This window comes from Saccopteryx leptura, chromosome 4 (assembly GCF_036850995.1).
Source record: "Saccopteryx leptura isolate mSacLep1 chromosome 4, mSacLep1_pri_phased_curated, whole genome shotgun sequence".
Classification (NCBI taxonomy): domain Eukaryota; kingdom Metazoa; phylum Chordata; class Mammalia; order Chiroptera; family Emballonuridae; genus Saccopteryx; species Saccopteryx leptura.
The window spans coordinates 17,123,849-17,137,805 of record NC_089506.1 but is presented as its reverse complement, the minus strand read 5'-3'; the positions used below and the strand labels follow the sequence as shown (position 1 = coordinate 17,137,805).

At 47.8% G+C, this 13,957-nt stretch overlaps 1 protein-coding gene across 3 annotated transcripts in view; it reads left to right on the top strand.

Annotated features, from left to right (window-relative positions):
- Positions 1 to 1,874: 1,874 nt before the first annotated feature.
- LOC136402639 (zinc finger BED domain-containing protein 5-like) overlaps positions 1,875 to 13,957 on the top strand; it is a 33,537-nt gene continuing 21,454 nt past the window's right edge. For 2 of the 3 annotated variants that reach the window (XM_066380215.1, XM_066380214.1), the window contains exon 1: positions 1,875 to 3,520. In XM_066380215.1, coding sequence (XP_066236312.1) covers positions 2,670 to 3,263 — 594 coding nt within the window. In that variant the 5' untranslated portion in view covers positions 1,875 to 2,669 and the 3' untranslated portion in view covers positions 3,264 to 3,520. Of the gene's footprint in view, positions 3,521 to 8,024; positions 8,104 to 13,957 lie in introns of those variants that run through there. The other variant, XM_066380216.1, reaches the window with a different exon arrangement.

Here is a 13,957-nt window from a genome sequence, read left to right as displayed (position 1 = left end):
GCCAAGGCTCCATTGGAGCAAAGATGGCCCGGGCGCTGGGGATGGCTCCTTGGCCTCTGCCCCAGGCGCTAGAGTGGCTCTGGTCGCGGCAGAGCGATGCCCCGGAGGAGCAGAGCATCGCCCCCTGGTGGGCAGAGCGTCGCCCCTGGTGGGTGTGCCAGGTGGATCCCGGTCGGGCGCATTCGGGAGTCTGTCTGATTATCTCTCCCCGTTTCCAGCTTCAGAAAAATAAAAATAAAAATAAATAAATAAAAATTAAAAAAAAAAGAAAGAAAAATAAGCTAGATGCATCAGATAGACAGGGCACTGAAACAGTTGCTGTGAGATTAAATTGTAGCCAAGACAACTGGAAACACATGGGGAAAAACTGTAAAATCGGTGACTCGGTCCTTGGGTTGCTGTCACCCCGTTTTCATTTTGTAGAAAGAGCAGCTGGAAATGAGGGATCGCTGGCATAGTTTCTGCGAGAATCTCCAATCAGTGACTCAGTCCTAGGCTTTGACTCTGTGTTTGCTGATTGTACCCAAATGAAAAGTAAGTTTTCTTCCATCTTTATAGCAGGAGGTAGTTTTCCTCCTTGGAGCGAGGCGCCCGCTGAAGTTGGGCCCCTACCCTCCCAGAGAGTGGGAGAGAGGGGTGCTCACTCCCTTGAGGTTTGTGTGTCAAAGGGGCGACAGCTCTCAAGTCCTGGAGAAAGAGATATTCCTGGGTTGTAAAACTGGCAAGAGGCTTTTTAAGAATGATGCATATCTCAAATGGGCAGAGAGAAAATTTACATTTTGGATGCTGCTTGACTTAGGGTGGGGTCATGTCCTGATAAACCCATCCCAAGTTGAAAATAACACTAAGACAAGAAAACGCACTAAATACAGCTACCGTACTGGACACCTTAGCTCAACCAAGCCCATTTCTACTGAACGCCTATTGCTTTTGTACCATGGTAAATTTGAAAAATCGTAAGCGGAATCATCGTAAGTTTAGGGCAGTCTTTAGAAGTTTCCTAAAGTACATGTTCGAAGGAGAGTTAGGTCAGGGCATAGAATCAGGAAGTTTATCTTAAGTCCAGTCCAGCTGAGGGGAATGGCGTGGTCCAAGGGAGATGTAAGAAGGGATTTCCACTGGACCAGAGGAGGGAACACCCCACTCTGGGGGAAGTGGGAAATTGCATTGGAGCATGGCTAGGAGAGGTACTGCCTGCTGTGTCTCTGACAAAGAATCCAGCCAAGCCTGACTAGGCAGTGGCGCAGCGGCTAGAGCAGGGGTCGGGAACCTATGGCTCGTGAACCAGATGTGGCTCTTTTGATGGCTGCATCTGGCTCACAGACAAATCTTTAATAAAAAAATAATGACGTTAAAATATTTATATAAAACATTCTCATGTATTACAATCCATTCATTTCCTACCACTTATGTTCATGGTTGCAGGTGGCTGGAGCCAGTCACAGCTGTCCTCCGGGACAACAACAAATTTTTATTGGATAATGCGTAACGTACATGGGTCGTTGTGAGGTCAGGAAGTAAACTTCCCTCCTTTTAATCAAGTAGTCAGCTAGCTAATTGCAGAAACCCTTTTGATGAAGAAGATGGCTAAAAGAAAAAAGATGAGGAGTATCGTACTTTTCAGCAGGAATGGATAGAGGAATTCGCCTTTGTGGAGAGAGCAGGTTCTGCAGTGTGTCTAATATGCAATGATAAAATTGCATCGATGAAACGGTCAAATATAAAGCGGCACTTTGACACACGCCACACTACATTTGCATCGAAATATCCAGCAGTGGACAGCAGGAAGAAAGCATGTCAAGAGCTACTATGCAGAGTGCAAACTAGTCAGCAGCAACTCCATGTTTGGACTCAACAAGGTGACTGGAATTCGGCTAGCTTTGCTGGTGCTTTAGCAATTGTGAGAAACAGAAAGCCATTCAGATGGGGAGTATGCCAAAACATGCATGCTTGATGTTGCCAGTGAATTTTTTGATGACTTTTTGGATAAAGACAAGATAATCAAAGGAATAAAAGACATGCCTCTGTGGCAAGAACTGTTCACAATTGTACCATCATGATGGCAAATCAAATTGAGGCAACACAAGTGAAGGACATAAATGCAGCACCATTCTTTTCTCTTGCTTTGGATGAGTCAACAGACATAAGCCATTTATCCCAGTTCAGTGTGATTGCAAGGTATGCTGTCGGTGACACACTACGTGAGGAAAGTCTTGCTGTTTTGCCTATGAAAGAGACAACAAGAGGGGAGGCTTTATTCAAGTCTTTCACTGAGTTCGCTAAAGAAAAAAAATCAACCGTTGGATAAACTTATTTCAGTGTGTACTGATGGTGCTCCGTGCATGGTGGGGAAAAACAGAGAATTCACAGCGCTTCTTTGTGAACGTGAAAAGAGACCCATCCTGAGTTTTCACTGCATTCTACATCAGGAGGCGCTTTGTGCTCAGATGTGTGGTGAGCAGCTTGGTGAGGTGATGTCATTGGTCATTCGGGTGGTCAACTTTATTGTTGCCCGAGCTTTAAATGATCACCAGTTTAAAACACTGCTGGATGAAGTTGGGAATAATTATCCTGGTCTGCTTCTGCACAGCAATGTGCGTTGGTTGTCAAGAGGGAAGGTGCTCAGCTGTTTCGCGGCTTGTCTGAGTGAAATCTAGACTTTTCTTGAAATGAAGAACATTGAGCATCCTGAGTTAGCTAACACTCAGTGGCTCCTGAAGTTCTACTATCTCGTGGACATAACTGAACATCTGAAACAGCTCAATGTGAAAATGCAAGGTGTTGGAAATACAGTCTTATCCCTTCAACAAGCAGTGTTTGCATTTGAAAACAAGCTGGAACTCTTCATCGCCAATATTGAAATAGGTCATTTACTACACTTTGAAAAACTGGGAGAGTTTAAAGATGCATGCACAGCAAGTGATCCTGCTCAACATCTTGATCTCCAGCAGCTAGGGGGCTTCACATCTAATCTCCTGCAGTCATTCAAAGCATGCTTTGGAAAATTTCATGAGTGCACTCGTCTTTTTAAGTTCATCACCCATCCACACGAGTATGCAGTGGACAGTGCCGACCTGAGTTACATCTCTGGTGTCTCCATCAGAGATTTTGAGCTACAAGCTGCTGACCTGAAGGCCTCAGACATGTGGGTGAATAAGTTCAAGTCACTGAATGAAGATTTGGAAAGACTTGCACAACAGCAAGCAGAGTTGGCGAGCAAACACAAGTGGGGAGAAATGAAAAAACTTCAACCTGCGGACTAGCTGATTGTCAAAACTTAGAACACCCTTCCCGTCATATACCACACACTGCAGTGTGTGAGTGTTGCTGTACTGACAATGTTTGGCTCTATGTATGCATGTGAGCAGTCTTTCTCACATCTAAAGAACGTTAAGACCAACCTACGATCACGTTTAATGGATGGAAGTCTCAACGCCTGCATGAAGCTTAACCTCACCACGTATCAACCAGACTACAAAGCCATCAGCAAAACCATGCAGCACCAGAAGTCACATTAATGGTAAGAAGTATTTTATTCATCATTGGTTAGCAACAGCATAACAACGTTATTAAAAAGAATTCAGAGACTTACTGTATTTTAAAAGTGTTGGTCTTACATAAAATGCACACATTTACTTGTATTTAGTGTTAAACATATTGTATGGCTCCCACGGAATTACATTTTAAAATATGTGGCATTCATGGCTCTCTCAGCCAAAAAGGTTCCTGACCCCTGGGCTAGAGCATCGAACTAGGACACAGAGGACCCAGGTTCGAAACCCTGAGGTCACTGGCTTGAACGCAGGCTCACCAGCTTGAGCATGGGGTCACTGGCTTGAGTGTGGGATCATAGGCATGACTCCATGGTTGCTGGCTTGAGCCCAAGGCCCCTTGCTTTAGCAAGGGGTCACTTGGTCTGCTGTAGCCCCACGGTCAAGGCACACATGAGAAAGCAATCAATGATCAACTAAGGAGCTGCAACAAAGAATTGATGCTTTTCATCTCTCTCCCTTCTTGTCTGTTCCTATCTGTCCTTCTTTCTGACTTTGTCAAAAAAAACAAGAACACGGCCGAGCCCCTCCTGGGACTTGGTCAAGTAGATAGAAACGAATGGACAGATAAAGGAAGATCCTCGGTGTGCCCCTCGGTGTGCCCCTTGGTGTGCCCCTCGGTGTGCCCCACAGTGTGCCCTCAGTGTGCCCCTCGGTGTGCCCCTCAGTGTGCCCTCAGTGTGCCCCTCGGTGTGCCCCTCGGTGTGCCCCTCGGTGTGTCCCTCAGTGTGCCCCTCGGTGTGCCCCTCGGTGTGTCCCTCAGTGTGCCCTCGGTGTGCCCCTCAGTGTGCCCTCAGTGTGCCCCTCAGTGTGCCCCTCGGTGTGCCCCTCGGTGTGTCCCTCGGTGTGCCCCTCGGTGTGCCCCTCAGTGTGCCCCTCAGTGTGGTGTGCCCCTCAGTGTGGTGTGCCCCTCGGTGTGCCCCTCGGTGTGCCCCACAGTGTGCCCCTCGGTGTGTCCCTCGGTGTGCCCCTCGGTGTGCCCCACAGTGTGTCCCTCGGTGTGCCCCTCGGTGTGCCCCTCAGTGTGCCCCTCGGTGTGCTCTCAGTGTGTCCTTCGGTGTGCCCCTCGGTGTGCCCCTCGGTGTGCCCCTCGGTGTGCCCCACAGTGTGCCCCTCGGTGTGCCCCTCAGTGTGCCCCTCAGTGTGCCCTCAGTGTGCCCTTCAGTGTGCCCCTCGGTGTGCCCCTCGGTGTGCCCCTCAGTGTGCCCTCAGTGTGTCCCTCAGTGTACCCCTCAGTGTGCCCCTCTGTGTGCCCCTCAGTGTGCCCCTCGGTGTGTCCCTCAGTGTGCCCCTCAGTGTGCCCCTCAGTGTGCCCCTCAGTGTGCCCCTGTGCCCCTCAGTGTGCCCCTCAGTGTGCCCCTCGGTGTGCCCCTCAGTGTGCCCCTCGGTGTGCCCCTCGGTGTGTCCTTCGGTGTGCCCCTCGGTGTGCCCCTCGGTGTGCCCCACAGTGTGCCCCTCGGTGTGCCCCTCAGTGTGCCCCTCAGTGTGCCCCTCGGTGTGCCCTTCAGTGTGCCCCTCGGTGTGCCCCTCGGTGTGCCCCTCAGTGTGCCCTCAGTGTGCCCCTCAGTGTGCCCCTCAGTGTGCCCCTCAGTGTGCCCCTCAGTGTGCCCCTCTGTGTGCCCCTCAGTGTGCCCCTCGGTGTGTCCCTCAGTGTGCCCCTCAGTGTGCCCCTCAGTGTGCCCCTCAGTGTGCCCCTGTGCCCCTCAGTGTGCCCCTCGGTGTGTCCCTCAGTGTGCCCCTCAGTGTGCCCCTCAGTGTGCCCCTCGGTGTGCCCCTCGGTGTGCCCCTCTGTGTGCCCCTCGGTGTGCCCCTCGGTGTGCCCCTCAGTGTGCCCCTCGGTGTGCCCCTCGGTGTGCCCCTCGGTGTGCCCCTCGGTGTGCCCCTCAGTGTGCCCGAGCCCGGGTTCCTTCACGCTTTGGTTAGTGAGGCACTTACGGAGGTGCTGGGAGGACAGGTGACACAGCAGAGGCCGGTAGAGGGTCACAGAGGCCTCAGAATGTGACGCCTTGGTGATTAGAAGAGCATGTCAGCAGTAGGTGACAGGACAGACCCACATAAAGACAGGACCGGCCAGGTGACGGCAGACATCAGTGCAGTGCCCAGCCCGGGACACAGCAGAGACCAGTGAGGCCTAGAGGACAGTGCACCTCCCTGTCACCCCCCTGGCCGCCCCCACAGGATGGGCAGTGCAGAAGGGAGACCCCTCCGCTGAGGAGCAGCCTTGACTTTGAACTTGGAGTGAACTGAGAACTCAAGAGAATTAGTCAATGGGAAAAAGGCCCAATGCGTTTAATTGACAAGCGTAAGCATTTTCCCACACTCTGCTGAGAAAGAATAAAATGAGATCAGTTACAGAAATAAAACCCCCTTTTTTTTTGTTTTAACATTTTGCACACATGTGCAGTTTATGTGAAATTTCAACGTTTTTACATGTCACACAGGTAAAGTGCCTTATAAGCACTCCATAAATATTACTATTTATTGTTTTATTTCTAGTTAGCTTTATTTATTCTACTTCGTATGTCTGGTTAGCTTTCTTCTCAATTTTCTGCGGCAATGATTTAATATTCACAGCTTAGGTAATTTATACCACTTTTACACGAGGGCCACAAACTTTCCCTTCCTGCTTGCTTTTTCTGCAGCCGTTCATCTGCTTCACTCCTGGGTGATTAGATTTCCTCCCCACCCCCAGACAATCACGGATATTCCCCCCTCTCAAGGCTCTTAATTTAATCATATGTGTGAAGTCCCTTTTGCCCTGGAAGGTAACAAGTTCAGAGGCTCTGAAGATCAGGACATCCTAGTGGGGGAGGGGCGTTGTCCTGACCGCCACAAAGGCAGAGTCTTGAACTTATTTATGTCTCTATTTGGTGCACTTGATTTCAGAACCTGGAACACATTAGGTTCTAAATAAATGTTGAGTCAGTGAATAAATATTTCAATTTACAGATTGCTGCCACATTGCAACCCCCATTTCTGGGTGGAACATCTATGTAAGAATTAAACAGCCAGAACTAAAAATAAAACCCATACTTTCTCCAGTGGGATTTGGATGGAATGGTATTTTAATATGAGACTGTGCCCGGTTTATATTCTCCACTGCAAATAACAGAGATAAATTATAGCCAACATAAGTAGAATAAGGATAGAATGGAAAGCTATTATGTGTCGGTCTCCATTTGGCGTTCAGGTTGAAGTTGGTTATGTTATGCCTCTCACCTGAGCGGCCTGAAAGCCCCTTTCGGTTTATTTCTATTAATAAAGACCTTGTTCAGTAAGCCTTTCTCAAAGGCCACTATGAAACATGTTCTGACCCCCAATCCGATATAATCTCTCCTAGGAATCTCCCTAACAACATATTTAGACCTATCTTGTGATTCTACACATTCGGTCCCACTGTTTCTCCCTTTACCTTAATGGGGTGGGTGGTGGACGGTTTACCAAGCAGTGTGTTGGGAGCTAGGGCCCCATCCCCCGCTTTGGAAGCGGGCTTCCTTCCCCAGGTCCCAGGCGGCTCTGCTGCGGCCACATGGGCCACTTCCATCGCTGGGCTCAACCACTGTCTGTTTCCTGGGGTTTGGAAGCTGCGGGAATGCCTCAGAGCAGGTGAGGCGGTCAGAGACGATTCTGAGCAGCTGCAGCAGAGACTCGGAACCAGGCAGGAGGCAGCAAGTGCCGGGCCCAGCAGAACCCAGCTGCAGGGTGGCCGCTGTCCCAGGGCAACAACCTGGAGGCGGCATCCGACGTGGGCTGTTCCTGAAGGGTGAACTTGGCCCTGCTAAGATTCCCACCTTGGTCCCCAGCACCTTCACCGATTTCGTCAATTATCCAGCACCTTTCTTCGATAGATTGGGTATTTTTGCCCCCCTCCCCCATTCACATGGGGACCTAATCCCCAGTGAGACTGTGGTATTTGGAGTTAGAGTCTTTGGGAGGCGATGCGTGCCCTAATTAAAGAGACCCCAGAGAGAAGCCCGCCCTTTCTGCTCCGTGAGGACACATTAACATGCCACTCTATGCAGGCATCCCCCTGGAGTCCAGGGTGACACCCCCCTGGAGAAAAGCACACATTTTATGTTAAATTCTGGCTCCAAATAATAGGGTTAATAATAGGGTTCCTGGGCACTGTTAACAAAGGAAATGAGAAACAAACGTTGTGAAGCTTATTCTTAATGGTGAAACAAAATCCTCTAGCGGAAACTGTTTCCAATCAATTGTCTCCGTAAATTTATTAAGTAATTCAGTGTATCATGTCCATTTACCATGGTAATTGATCGACTAGTTTTGTACGTTCAGGGGTAAGTTTTTCCCTCCCGAAGATAAAGCTTTTGAAGGAAAAAGAGCATCTCTGGACCCTTCTCTCCTAAATTGTCTGTTTTCATCGCCATCCAATCTATTTGTTGAAGGTCTCTTACTTTTAGCACTAGGCAGGTAAAATAATTATTCTTGTTCTTGTTTCTGGAATTGCTATAGGTTTGAAAATCGACCTACTTACCTCAGACCAGCTGGACATGTCCGCATGGAGCCTGCTCCCCTGTTGGGGTCCCCGGGGGGGGGGAAGTGGTGACCTCTCTTCTTAACGGTTCCAAGAAACGTAGCGCATGGCTTGGCGAGCAGGCCCGCAGGCTGGATGTCAGCCCCCCACCTGACTCCCTGGCTGGGTTCCCCCACTGATGCCCTGTGCCGACCCCTGAGCTGGGGATGGGGTTCGACCTCATCCCCCCACCTCAAGGACTGCGTCTAAGAACCCAGACAATGGCTAATAGAAGAACCAGTCGACAGGGGGCGGTGTGCAGCCAACAGGCACAAAAGAAGACGCCTCTCTGTCTAGCCTCCATCTCACAAATCATTTGCAATCATTTGTGGTAGAAATATTTGACATGTTAGGAGTGTGAAGAAGGTTCTAATGAGCACACCTTCTGGGGACTTCAGCTGGGACCTTCTGGACTGCACTCTTGATGGATTCACCACAAAGACGTAGCATTGACTAACAGACGCAGGAGGCATGCATCGCGTAGAGGAGCAAGATGTCAGGCCTTGAGAGGTGTAATTCCGCCGCGCTCTGTCGTTATTTTCTCACTTTGCAGGAGCTCCAGCTCAAAGAGCCCCATTTCTTCTTTTCTCTTGACACTTTTCTAAGCAGAGACCCGTTTACGTGTGCCCCGAGAAGGAGAGCATTTCCAAAACGTACTCTAGAGAAAGGGAGGGTAGGAAGGGGTCCCAAACAAGCTAATGCCATTAAGGATGCTCTTTGTAAAAGGGGTTAATAAACAATGCCACGTTACTGAGGCCTCCCCGGCCCAGGGCGGCCTGGAGTCCGAGAATGGTGCCTGGATTTTGCAGCAAGGCTCTGGGAAGGGAATGGGCGATGGCTGATCAGTTGTCTGTAGGGAACAGAACGGGCGGGGGCTCCAGCAGAGAGCATGCGCTTTAGACCATCAGTTCCCCAGCATTTTGGTCTCAGGACTCCTGTGTACTCCTTAAAAGTGTTGAGGCCCCCAAACAGCTTCTGTTTACATCTATCCATATTTACCATATTGATCATCAAGACTGAGTAATTAAAGACATTCTTTGAAAATAGACCTATTACGAGTTAACATATTTTATTAAAAATACTTAGTTTTCAAAAACAACAAGATTGATGAGAAGAGTGGCATTGTTTCATATTTTCACGTGTGTATTTTTTTTTTTTTAAAGATTTTATTTATTGATCTTACGGGGCAGGACAGCGAGAAATATGAACTCATAGTTGCTTCACTTTAGTTGTTCATTGGTTGCTTGTCATTTGTGCTTTGGCCAGGCAAGCCCAGGGTTTCGAACTGGGGTCCTCAGCGTTCCGAGTGGATGCTCCACCCACTGTGCCATCGCAGGCCAGGCCGCATGTGTCTTTAATGGTGGGCTTTCTCACTGACAGCTTGGTTGTCCCATCTGCTTCCACATTCAATGTTTTGTGATTGCACAGGTCAGGTCACGTCGGGGAGACTCCAGTACACACCCATGAGAGAATGGGAGTGTCCAAGGCAAATAACTCCTAAATATTATTAGGAAAGAGTTTCAATTCTGCGGACTCCCTGAGGGCCGTGGTTTGGGGGTTCCGTTGGCTGGTGGGGGAGGGGTTTAGGAGTGCCGAGGTGATGGTTGCGCTCTCCCTTCCCTTTTCCTCTGTGCTCTAGTCACTGGGACTTACTTTTTGGATGCTGTTACTCTAAATCAGAAATTGTGGGAATGGATGTTATCGACACTGCATGATTAAAGGTTATTTTTTTATCTGACTTCTAAGATTTGGTTCATTCAAAACCTTCTGTCTCATTTTCCCCCCCACTCAAATGTGGAATTTAGAAAAAGTCCACGTAGCTGTATTTAATTTTTTTTAAAGGTATCTTTTTTTTTTTGATTGATTTCAGAGAGACAGAGAGAGGAAGGGAGAAAAGCATTCATTTCTTTGTCCCACTTAGTTGTGTACTTACTGGTCGCTTCCCCTGTGTCCCGATCAGGGATCAAACCTGCAACTGTTGGTGTTTGAGGATGACACTCTAACTGACTGAGCTAACCGACCAGGGCCCATGTAGCTGTGTTTAGATAATTGGTTACCCTGAATACAGTTTGAGGTCATTTATACAATACATTTGTACATTTGGGGATCATTTATAAATCTCTATAAGCAATGAATGCTATGCTGTCATTTAAATTCAAATAGGATCCTACTTCCCTTGTAGACAGGACTGCATAAACCTAACAAAATAGTATCAATATTTTTAATACAACCTGGTAACTGCTTAAGCAAAATGGAACGACTTTTTTCCCTATTTGTCCACAAGGTGACACTGTTTCCCTTCTAACAATACGTGGCAGCCAACCCCAAGGACATAGGTACTTTAAACAATTACTATAATTCCTGTTACTTAATTACTAAATTCTCAGGGTGTTAGGCTTGTCCTATAGAAGGAATGTGTAGGGCTTTTTATTTTATTTTATTTTGGTAGAAACATAATTTTTAGCAATGAGTTAGCTCAAAATTCAACGCTATACAGTCATTTCCCATTTTCCCTCATAATTTCACTTATAATAATTATGCTTTTAGTGATATAATGGCTTTATAAAAACATCATTATATTATATACCCAACGACTGTGAAATCATCTGCCGTGAAGCCCAGTGAAATGATCAATCAGCAAACTGGGTTAAGATGGGACCATTTTAAGAAAGCTATTTACACTCTAATTTACAAGTTGGTTTTTTTTTTTTTTTTAAATTAAAACATTTCTAAAATGTACTAACTATGATTGTTAAAAAAAAGGTAATGATTCTTTTTATGGCAAGGAAAGAAATTGAACATCCGTGCTGGAAAGTGCAGAAAACAAATCAGCATTCTTTATAAATAGATTTTACTGCTGGTTTACAAATTACCTTATGTGCCTTTTAGACGATGGAAAATGAAGTCAGCCTCCATTTGCACTCTGCATGCGACACATATGCCGTGTCACTTTTGAGAGGGTTATGGGATGCTGGGGGGAAGGCACCATTCTTGAAATGGAGAATTCTTCAGAAGGATCAAAATGCAAAAAATGAAAATAAGGCAAGCCTCGTTGTTTAATGTTTATACTGATGGACTTGAGGGAAACCCTGGATTGGAAGCCAGCAGATCGTCTTCTGACTTTGACTGAGTGCTTGGTGGTCATACGGTGAAGGTCAAGGCATCAGAACAAGGAGAGAGGCCACTGGCCAGAGGTGACGGCCAAACGTTCAGCGTTTGGTGCTCAGTGCTCAGCAGGGTATTAACATGCATCCTGAGAGCAAGGCGGCCACCGGAATCGGGGCTTCTGAGCCAAGTGTGAGCCCTCCGTCCGATGGGCAGGATGAAGTAGTCTCGGAGTCCAGCAGCACCCACGGAAGTGTGCTCTGGAGATGCTAGCTGGCCAGCGCCATGGAGCTGTTTAGTTCCACTTAGTAAACACGCTTTGATTGTCCGTGGTCGCTGCTGCCCGCGGGACAGAGACACGGTTTTCAGGCCCGGACTGGAGGTTTGGCTGCGTGGACGGTCGTCCCAGAGCTTGCTCGTCAAGGCAGGAGGGAGGAAGCAGCATCTCAGGATGTAGGTCCTGCAACGAAACTGGCTTTCTAAAATGAGAAAATCCTGTCTTAGTTTACACGGGCTATCACACATTATCATCGACTGGGTGGCTTGAACAAGAAACACATGTTTCTCACAGCTCGGGAGGCTGAGGAGACCAAGATCGAGGTAGATCTGGTGTCTGGTGAGGACCCGCTTCCCGGATTGGGGACAGCTGTCTTCTGCTTGTGTTCTCACAAGGCTGAGCAAGCTCAGGGCTCTATCTCTTATAAGACCCTAATCCTGTTATGAATTCCCCACCCTCATGACCTCATCTCCACCTGCTTACCTCTGGAAAGGCCCACCTCCTGATACCATTCTATTGTCGGTTAGGACTTCAACAGATGCATTCCGGAAGGACAGAACAGGCAGTCCATCGTACCGTGTCTAATAAGAATCAGTTGTCCCTTGAATAAAAAAACTAACCCTGGTGAAAAGATTTAAACTATGACTTGATTTTTGCCCAAACTGTCTGTCTGGACTTGTTAAAAACAAAGCATACTTGATTATTTCCTCTAAAGATTTACTTATGGTCACCCAATTATATTTACAAAATTTTAACAGAATTACATAAGAAGACATCCAACAGCTGAATTTATTATGGGAGGTTTATAACATTTGAGGTAAAAGCATGTGCTTTGACTTTGTACAGTAGCATTTATAAACAAATGCTGATGCTAAACACTTTACAATATTATTTAATTTAACCCACAAGAAACCCTATTGTTGGCTAGTCTTCCTACTTCGGTTTTGCTGAGGAACTGTATCTGAGAAGCTTGTCCCGGTCTCGTCGTTGACAAGTGGTTCAGCGAGGACTGGAGTCCAAGGCTAGTTGACTCCCCGAGACCTATATACCAGTCTCCTAGAATACGTTTTAAGTCCCCGAGAATGGTAATAGCCTCTCTTTTGAGATCTCACTTCTTTCTGGGTAACGACTTTATTTATCTGTGAACAGGGCACCATCATGCAGACACAGAATTCTTTGAAATCTTGGATATTCGTGATGAGAGAAGGAAAAGTTCTGTAGTCTTGTCAGCGGGTAAGTGTCCCTTGAGGGCTGACTGAGACCAGCTCTGTGAGAGCAAGGGGACATTCGTGTTGGCCTGTAGAGGACAGAAAGCCCACGGCTTCTAGCCCTCCCTCCCTTCCTCTTCATCTCCAAGGGGGTGGGCTGCGACAGTGGGTCCAGTTTAAGGATCTTTTATGAACCGCAGCGAGGGGTAGAACTTTCTGAACTCTAGGGAAAGATTTATGGGCATGCTAGAAAGTTAAGGTAGCCGGGAGCTACTCCTTTGGGGAGAAAGTCTAATCGTTTCTCGTGTTGGGACCCCCTCTGCTCCCCCAGACGCTGGGGAAGACATGTCTGCATTCTAACCCTTCGGCAGCAGACATTCTCCACTCTGTTCTGCCAAATGCACAACCAAAAACAAATCAGAAACAAAGAAATAAAAAAGCTCAGGTAAGCCCCATCCTGGCACTTGTGAGACCCCTGTCTGGCTGCTTTTCTGTTCTGTGCCCTGTGACACGAGTCCCAGCCCTTTGTCACACTGCAGGGGCCGCGTCTCAGACGTGGTTTGGGCTTGGGGAGAAGTGGCCAGAAGGGGGCGCTCTGGCCTGCTTTGGGGTCAGACCGAATTAGTAATAGAGTCCTTCTGGCTTGAAGCTCAGCTCAGCAGATTTCTCTCTGTCTCTCTCTCTTTGGGGAAAATCTCTGGGTAGTAATAATTATTTTACTGTCCCTTATGTTCTGGTCATACACATCTCTGTAAAGGACATCACGGAGAGATGGGTTCCCTGACCAGACACCATCTTAATCACTTTCATTATAAAAAAATTTATTTCTTGCTTGACCAGGCGGTGGCTCAGTGGATAGAGCATCGGACTGGGACGCGGAGGATCGGGGTTCAAGATCCCGAGGGCGTCAGCTTAAGCGCGGGCTCATCGAATTTGAGCAAGGCTCACCAGCTTGAGCCCAAGGTCGCTGGCTCGATCAAGGAGTCACTCAGTCTGCTGTAGCCCCCCCAGTCAAGGTACATATGAGAAAGCAATCAACGGACAACTAAGGAACCTCAATGAAGAACTGATGTTTCTCATCTCTCTCCCTTCCTGTCTGTCTGTCCCTCCCTCTCTCTGACTCTCTGTCTCTGCCACACACACACACACACACACAAATTATTTCCTCTGTGGAATTGAAATCCTAATGAAACTTTAGGAAACAGGTGTGGTGAGTGGATTACGTGATGAGGTAGATCCTTCAGCGTCTCCCGAGGGACCTGGATTGCTTCCCGCCTTGCTC